Here is a 9,375-nt window from a genome sequence, read left to right as displayed (position 1 = left end):
AAAAAAAAAAAAAAAAAGTTGCATTTTATAGTAATCTTTTTTCCTTATTCAATGTTTCTTTACTTTCTGAATTTTTTAAGTGAATATGAATTTTTTCTTTTTCTTTTTTACCAAATACCCAGACTTCAAGGAGAGAATACATATTTTTGAGCTAAAACACACATACAAAAATCTTCACACCTATTGTGGGAAAATATGCAAAAGCCAATTTTTTCAAGATATGTGAAAAAAAAAAAAAGAAACTTTTCTTTCACTCTTTTGAAATGGGTTCTGTTAGGAGCTTTGCCAATGTACATTTCATGTCCAGCAGCTTCTGAATGGCTATCTTGGGCCAACCTTAGAGATTAAAATAAGTGGATTATGTGGCATGATGACAGTAATGAGCTATTGATTTAGCAGCAAAGCTTTGCTTATCATTTCTTATTTCTCTGTCTGCCTGATTTTCTTCAAGAACTACTTTATCGTGTTTCTTTCCTCTTCCAGCGGAACGGAAGCCCCCCCTTTTCAACATGAATGCAATGAGTGCCTTATATCACATTGCTCAGAATGACTCCCCAACGTTACAGTCTAATGAATGGTAAGACTCTGCTATCATTTTAAATCTCTAAGAAAATCACCATATGTATTTGGCATTTTTATTACCTTACATTTTAAATATCTGACCTAGAAAGCATTTCTTTCCTTCACTGTGTGTTGTTATAGGTGACACTGATGCCTCACAAGCATCAACTGTCTACACATGAACACACGCATAGATTTACTTATTTTCGCCTTCATCATGGCTTGCACTGTGTTCTTAGTGTGTCTAGTAACCGAAATCCTGCAGGGAACATGCCCTGCTACCCTCCTAACAAGTCTACTGTCCCAGGCCGTGATGGTCTTGTATTGATCATCTCAGCTGATATCACTTCTCAGCAGAGATAAGGGGCCCTCTATGATGTCATTATTTCTCCAGTTGTCTTTTGTTTTTTTAAACTACATGTACACTTAAATGTGTTGAGACAGAACATGCATTATCTGTTCAGATACATTGTGCCTTGCTGAAAAGTATGATATTTTTATTTGGGCCACAAGAGTTATTTTAAAAGGGGCAATATTAAAGAAGAGTGGATAAAATGGAACTTTTAAGATAGGAAGTGTTTTTATTCAGGAAGCCTACTCCTGGTTCCGCATTGCTCATGCTTCAAATTTTACTACTTTGTTATAGATTGTGGGTGATAGAGGAATTAACAATTGGTAATTAAGAATATAAAGTTGAGACTATAAGAATTGTTGTCTTTGGAGAGAAAAATGTACATAAAACTATTTTATATAAATGTAGTATTTTTGTTTTCTGATATATATTATGATTTGACCTTCCTTGTATACTAAGATGTATTTGTGTGTTGACTGAGTTGAAACTTGTCCTTACTCATTATCCAAAAGAATTAATTTTAGATATCATAACTTGAAAATGCTCCAGTTCTCCTGATATTCTAAAGCATTTATTTTTTAAAATCTCCTTAAATGCAAAATTTTCTCTTGAATGAAAATTGTTTTAAGTGATCAGTGTACTCTACAGACCCTGAGTTTATTTTCTTTTGTGTATTTGCACACACAGGACAGACTCCTTTAGGAGATTTGTTGATTACTGCTTGCAGAAAATACCTCAGGAAAGGCCAACATCAGTGGAACTATTAAGGGTAATTTTTCAAATTTATATTTGAGGAGGGGGATTTAAAGTCGTGTTATAGTGGAATATAATAAATCATTGCTGTGGCAGCCCATCATGACAAAGTGGTTTAGAACGTGCTGCCTTGTCATTTATCCAGAGATAAGTAGCTAGGCATAGAAATAGCAAGATTATTGCAACGTATGTGCTATGTATTCCCTGTGGATAGTTTTTCCCCTGTCTTTTCCATTTTTTCCCCTTCCTCCCTGTTCCTTTTTTACCTTATAACAAATAATATTTCTCCTCCTTGCTCTAGTCATCATTGCGATGTTCCTGGGCCTAACGTCTGCATAAACATTAATCCCGTGGTCTCAGGACAGAGCTGGCCAGTGGTTCAAACACCAACTCTGGGATTTTCAGTTAGCTTGTTGCCAAATCCTCAGGCAGTGAAGGTATATGATAACTATATAGAGTAGACATTTACATAGTATTATGACATGTTAGTGATAAGAGTACCACGTTAACCACATTTATTTGATTTAACTGTCCCCAAGCATCTCTTTTCATGTAATATTTTCCTGTGGACTTTATACATAGGCAGTGTGTTGCATCAACATCAGTGTAGTATGTGGAAATCTTTTACAATAGGAATGTTTTATTTGGCACACAATAGTCCAAATTTCTTTAATCCTTTTTTTGCATGTATGTTTTTCAACCCTTTCTGTTTCTTCCATCTCTAGAATGGCTGACTTTTATTGTGTAGCAGTTTTGTTTGTTCGTTTTTAAGAAAAACTCAGAAGAGTTGTATTGTCTCAATTTGTAAAGCTTTAAAATGTCTGCCTTTATAATTGAAGAACACCTTGGCTAGGTGACAAGTGAGTTTTTTCTTCTTGTGAGCGGTAGGCCATAGGAGTATGGTAAGAGAAGCAACAGGACAAAGGGCTTGATCTGGTTCTCCTTTGTTGTGGAGCCCTTACATGTTTTAAACATGAACTACGTAGCAACATTTCCATGTTTCTTTAGGGGAAAATAGCAACCAGAACGAAACACCAGAAACACACAATAATATCTTTATTACCTTGAAGTACACAAAGATCTTAAAAACAAACAAACAAAAAACCAAGACATAAAAATTACTACCATAAAAGGGAAAAAAACGTGGAGCTGGGTTTGGTGACTCATTCCTATAACCCCAGCATCTCAGGAGGCTAAGGCGGGAGGATCACGTGAGCCCAGAAGGATTTTGAGGTTATAATGAGTTATGATTGTGCCACTGCACTCCAACCTGGGCAATAGAGTGAAAATACCATCTCTTTTTAAAAAAAAAAAAGACAAAAGTAAATAAATTTGGGCTATGTTAAAGTTAAGGATTACAGACAACAAAAGGATATAAAAAGCAAATGGGTAGAAGTAAAGAAAAAAATGGAAGAGAAAAACATAACAATTTAAAAAATCATATTATAAGCAACGAACATGTAGTAAACCAACCCATTTAGGATGTTTTCAATGGTGAATAGGCTTAAGGAAATAAAATAGAATTAAGTGCAAAAAATAAAAGTTATAAAGATGAGTATAAAGAAAACGATACATTTGGAAGACACAGGAGATCTAATATATGCCAACCTATTATTCCTGAAAAAGAAAACAAAACACATGGAGCAGAAGATATTTAAAGATATCCTTGAAGAAAACTTTTCTGGAAATAAATGTTTTGATCTTTCTTTGATTTGATTCCATCAAATCAAATGAGCCAACTATTCATCAAATATTTACTGATTGTCTGCTGGGTGTCAAGTACTATTCTACGCACAGAGAATACAGTAGTACACAATAAAAACATAGTGCCTGCCCTTATGAGACTTACAAGAAAGGGCCGGGCACGGTGGCTCATGCCTGTAATCTCAGCACTTTGGGAGGCTGAGGCGGGCGGATCATGAGGTCAGGAGATCGAGACCATCCTGACTAACACGGTGAAACCCCGTCTCTACTAAAAATACAAAAAATTAGCCGGGCGTGTTGGCAGGCGCCTGTAGTCCCAGCTATTTGGGAGGCTGAGGCAGGAGAATGGCGTGAACCCAGGAGGCAGAGCTTGCAGTGAGCCGAGATTGTGCCACTGCACTGCAGCCTGGGCGACAGAGCAAGACTCCGTCTCAAAAAAAAAAAAAAAAGAAGCTTACAAGAAGGAGTAAGAAATAAGTAGGCTGGGCATGGTGGCTCACGCCCATAATCCCAGCGCTTTGGGAGGCCGAGGTGGGAGGATCACGAGGTCACCAATTCGAGACCAGCCTGGCCAACATGGTGAAACGCATCTCTACTAAAAATACAAAAATTAGCTGGGCGTGGTGGCAGGTGCCTATAATCCCAGCTACTCAGGAGGCTGAGGCAGGAGAATCGCTTGAAACTGGAAGACAGAGGTTACAGTGAGCCAAGATCGTGTCACTGCACTCCAGCCTGGGCAACAGAGCGGCACTAGGTCTCAAAAAAAATAAAAAGAAAAAAGAAAAGAAATAAATATATGTTATAGTGCCAGTTGATGGTAAGTGCTGTGCAGAAAAATAAATTAGACAAGCATCAAGATTGACAGGTGCTGCTGTTTTAGGTAAAGAGAAGGCCATTCAAGCAGGTGACATTTAAGCAGATCCCTGAAGAGTGGGGACCATGAAACTGAGCTTCGTTGATCAATAAATCATGTCCTGGTGAAGTCCCTGAACTCCAAGAATAAAGAAAGATTCATACAAACAGACTGAAAAAGTTTATTTTGGGGTGGATAAACCAGCTGGCTCCAGACCTACCTCTTCAGGAACAGTCAAAGCCAGAAAACAATAGAAAAATGTTTGCAGAGTTCTAAGGGAAATAAAATAAAAGCCAAGAATTGTGAGCCAGCCAAGGTGTTCTTAAATTATAAAGGCAGCTGACATCTTCAAACCCCGCAAATTTAGGCAATGCAACCTTCCAGTGCTTTCCTTTTAAAAATTGATCAATAACAGAATCTAGCCAATATAGAGATGAAGCAAAAAGAAGAAAAAGAGGGAGGAAGGCAGGGAGGAAGAATGAATGAGGGACTGGAGAAACTGGTAGAAGGGCTGGCGGTAAATATTGAATTTAAAGAGGCCCCTTCTGGCCGGGTGCGGTGGCTCAAGCCTGTAATCCCAGCACTTTGGGAGGCCGAGACAGGCGGATCACGAGGTCAGGAGATCGAGACCATCCTGGCTAACACGGTGAGACCCCGTCTCTACTAAAAAATACAAAAAAAACTAGCTGGGCGAGGTGGCGGGCGCCTGTAGTCCCAGCTACTCGGGAGGCTGAGGCAGGAGAATGGCGTAAACCCGGGAGGCGGAGCTTGCAGTGAGCTGAGATCCGGCCACTGCACCCCAGCCTGGGAGACAGAGCGAGACTCCGTCTCAAAAAAAAAAAAAAAAAGAGGCCCCTTCCCAAATATGTATTTATTTATTTTGCATGGCTAAAGAAGCTGTATGTTCTTCATTTTGAATAGGTCATACAGATTTCCAAAAGGAAAAATATAGTAGAAGGTAGAACATGGGGCTGGGCACAGTGCCTCACACCTGTAATCCCAGCACTTTGGGAGGCTGAGGCAGGCAGATCACTTGAACCTAGGTATTCAAGACCAGCCTGGACATGACGAAACCCCGTCTCTGCAAAAATTAGCCAGGTGCAGTGGCATGCGCCTGTAGTCCCAGCTGCTTGGAAGGCTCAAGCAGGAGAATGACTTGAGCCTGGGGGGCAGAGGTTGCCGTGAGCTAAGATCCTGCCATTGCACTTCAACCTGGGTGATGGGAATGAAACCCTGTCTCAAAATAAAAAGGAAGAAGAAGAAGAGCCGGGTGCAATGGCTCACACCTATAATCCCAGCACTTTAGGAGGCTGAAGTGGGCAGATCACCTGAGGCCAGAAGTTCAAGACCAGCCTGGCCAACATGCAGAAACCCCATTTCTACTAAAAATACAAGTATTAGCCAGGCATGGTGGTTCACACCTGTAGTCCCAGCTAATCAGGTGGCTGAGGCAGGAGAATCGCTTGAACCTGGGAGGTTGCAGTGAGCCAAGATCGTGCCCCTGCACTCCAGCTTGGGCAACAGCGAGACTCTGTCTCAAAAAATAACAAGAGAAGGTAGAACATGAAAAAGAAATCTCCCTCCCATTTCAGGCCCCCTCACTAGCAACCACTGCACCTATTTTGTACCTCTCCTTCTAGAGATATTTTATGCATATAAAAGTAAATATTGTTTTTATTTTTTGCACAAATGACAGCAAACCATTAAAACCATTCCACCCTGATTTTTCTTTTTACTTTACAGTATGCTTAGGATATTGTTTTGTATTACTACATGCAAAGATACCTCATTCTTTTTAATGGCTCCATAATATTCTCAGATGGACCATAATTTGTTTAACCAACCCATTTAGGATGTTTCCAATCTTTTGATATTACAAACTGTGCTGCAATTAATATCCTCATGTATATGGCATTTTGTACCTGTATAAGAATAGCTTAAGAATAAATTCCAGCCGGGCACGGTGGCTCATGCCTGTAATCCCAGCACACTTTGGGGGGCCAAGGTGGGCAGATCACGAGGTCAGGAGTTCAAGACCAACCTGGCCAACATGGTGAAACCCTGTCTCTACTAAAAATACAAAAATTAGTTGGGCATGGTTGCATGCATCGGTAATCCCAGCTACTCGAGAAACCAAGGCAGGAGAATCACTTGAACCCAGGAGGAAGAGGTTGCAGTGAGCCAAGATCGTGCCACCGCACTCCAGCCTAGGCAATAGAGCAAGACTCCATCTCAAAAAAATAAAAAATAAATAAATAAATAAATAAATAAATAAATTCCTAGAAGTGGAATTGCTCATCAATGTGGATTTTAAATTTACATAGATATCGCCCATTTGTCCTTCAAAGCATTTGTACCAAGTTATAGTCTCACTGTGAAAGTATGAAGACTGATACTCTTTGAACTTTGTCAGATCAGTGAAAACTTTTCTCACTATAGTTTTAATTGGTATTTCTCATTATGGGAGATGTTGGTCGTCTCTCTCATATGTTGAAAAGCTATTTGTATTTCCTTTTTAATTTATAGTAGATCTTGGATTTTTTTTTTCCTATTTCTCTTTTGACATTCTTTACGCTGATGTTTTGTGGAGAGGAGGTGGGGAGAGTTATGCAAAAATTTGTTACAAGGTGTAAGGTAAAAATCTACCTTTTTTCCCCCCCAGTTAAGCTATCTACTTACTCCCAAATATTTTTCAATAATCCATCTTTTCCACACATTTTTGCCCTGACATTAAAACATCACTTTCACACTTAATCCATTTAAATAAACAACTGAGGTAAAATTATGGAAATGGTTAAAGGACAGATATAAATGGTATAAACATTTGCAATGTAAAAATAATGTAATTAGAAAAATCTAGGGCAGGAAAAACATATGCATACTAATTTCCTTATCTTTAGGAGTAGATGGACAATAATATTTCTTAAAATATATAGGACAAAAGAACTAAAGTAACTTCAATATCGTAAAGCCTTTAATAATTTTTTTTTAACTTTAGAAGGTCTTTTAGGAACAGATAACTCTTTTAGTGAAGAAATTACAACTAAAGTTAAGCAGTTGTTTCATTTTTTAATTTGTGTGTGTGTGTGTGTGTGTGTCTGAGTGTGTGTGACAGTCTCATGCCATTGCACAGGCTGGAGTGCAGTGGTGCGATCTCGGCTCACTGCAACGTCCGCCTCTCGGGTTCAAGCGATTCTCCTGCTTCAGCCTCCTGAGCAGCTGGGATTACAGGCACACGCTACCACGTCTGGCTAGTTTTTCTATTTTTAGTGGACAGAGGGTTTCACCCTGTTGGCTGGGCTGGTCTCAAACTCCTGACCTCAAGTAATCCACCCGCCTCGGCCTTCCACAGTGCTGGGATTACAGGCATGAGCCACCATGCCCAGCCTACGCAATTGTTTTAATTCAATCTCTTCTAATTCTGTTAAATTCAAGTATACCTTAATTTAATCGATTATACTTAAAATTAGCTTGTATAATAAGATTCCCATGTAAAACGATTTATAGTTATTCATTGTTCTGAGAGAAAGAGAGAGACATGTCTAAAATGATATTCTGTAACTTAATATTTATGTATTTATTTCGAGATGGTAGAATTTCAGGTGATTTTTTTTTTTTTTTTTTGGAGACGGAGTTTCGGTCTTGTTGCCCAGGCTGGAGTGCAATGGCACAGTCTTGGCTCACTGCAACCTCCGCCTCCCAGGTTCAAGTGATTCTCCTGCCTCACCCTCCCTAGTAGCTGGGATTACAGGCATGTGCCACCCCGCCTGGCTAATTTTGTATTTTTAGTAGAGACAGGGTTTCTCCATGTTGATTCAGGCTGGTCTCGAACTCCTGACCTCAGGTGATCCGCCCTCCTCGGCCTCCCAAAGTGCTAGGATTACAGGCGTGAGCTACCACGCCCGGCTGATTTTCTTTCTTTTTTTTTTGTATTTTTAGTAGAGACAGGGTTTCTCCATGTTGATTCAGGCTGGTCTCGAACTCCTGACCTCAGGTGATCCGCCCTCCTCGGCCTCCCAAAGTGCTAGGATTACAGGCGTGAGCTACCACGCCCGGCTGATTTTCTTTCTTTCTTTTTTTTTTTTTTTGCATTTTTCTGTGTTATTTGAATGTGGAAAGTAAACCTATTTTTGAGAACAATAAAATTGTCCTTTTAAAAGAGTCTGAGGACATTCCAGTTGTAGGGGTTTGGAGAACAGTGGGCTTTTAAAAACAATGAGGAGGCCGGGTACAGTGGCTCACATATGTAATCCCAGCACTTTTGGAGGCCGAGGCGGGCAGATCACGAGGTCAGGAGATTGAGACCATCTTGGCCAACATGGTGAAACCTCGTCTCTACTAAAATATGAAAAATTAGCTGGGCGTGGTGGCGCATGCCTGTAATCCCAGCTACTTGGGAGGCTGAGGCAGGGGAATCGCTTGAATCCGGGAGGTGGAGGTTGCGGTGAGCTGAGATCATGCCACTGCACTCCAGCCTGGCGACAGAGCAAGACTCTGTCTCAAAAAATAAAAATTAAAAAAAAAAATGAGGAGATGGGATTGCAGGCAGAGAGAACATAGAGATGTGAAGGCAAAGGCCTAGAGGTGTGAAAGGTATGCACGGGTTTAGAACTCCCTGGAATGTACTATTGTGTAGGAAGGAGGAGTAACAATGGCTAGATTTAAACCTAGAAATACAAGCAGGAACCTGGTTGTAAAAGGCTACACTTTATCTAAGGGACGGTGAGATATTAAGATGTAGAGTGTATCTGTTTGTAAAAGGCTTAAACAGGTAAGAGTTTATCTCATGTAATAGGAAGTCCAGGACACTGGAAAAGGAAGTGGAGTAAGCAGTCCAAAGCTCTAAGCAGCTCAACAATGTCATCATCGACCCAAGCTCTTTCTTTCTACTTCACCATCCTTAGCATGTACCTTTTATTGTCTTTGTCATAAAATGGCTGCTACATTGCCAGGACTCAAGTTTTAATTCCAGGCAGGAAGAAGGAGAGAGAACAAAGAGTAAAACACCTTCTCCTTATGTGTCTTGCCTTTTTATTCTAGAAAATAAAACCTTCCTCAAGAACATCTGCCTACCTCTCACTGGCCAGAACATAGTCACTGTGTAATCTGTAACCACAAAGGAGGCTTGGGTTCAGTTCCTTTACTTTCTCAT

The 9,375-nt window shown here is 40.1% G+C and overlaps 1 protein-coding gene across 1 annotated transcript in view; it reads left to right on the top strand.

The window, feature by feature from the left end:
• The window catches only part of TAOK3 (TAO kinase 3), a 110,667-nt gene that overhangs the window by 42,097 nt on the left and 59,195 nt on the right, over window positions 1–9,375 (top strand). The window contains exons 8-9 of the mRNA XM_011964546.1: window positions 484–577; window positions 1,601–1,682. Coding sequence (XP_011819936.1) covers window positions 484–577; window positions 1,601–1,682 — 176 coding nt within the window. The remainder of the gene's footprint in view (window positions 1–483; window positions 578–1,600; window positions 1,683–9,375) is intronic.

The sequence above is a fragment of the Mandrillus leucophaeus genome, unplaced genomic scaffold (genome assembly GCF_000951045.1).
Source record: "Mandrillus leucophaeus isolate KB7577 unplaced genomic scaffold, Mleu.le_1.0 Scaffold7, whole genome shotgun sequence".
NCBI classification, from domain to species: Eukaryota; Metazoa; Chordata; class Mammalia; order Primates; family Cercopithecidae; genus Mandrillus; species Mandrillus leucophaeus.
This window is presented reverse-complemented; position numbering and strand designations above follow the sequence as displayed.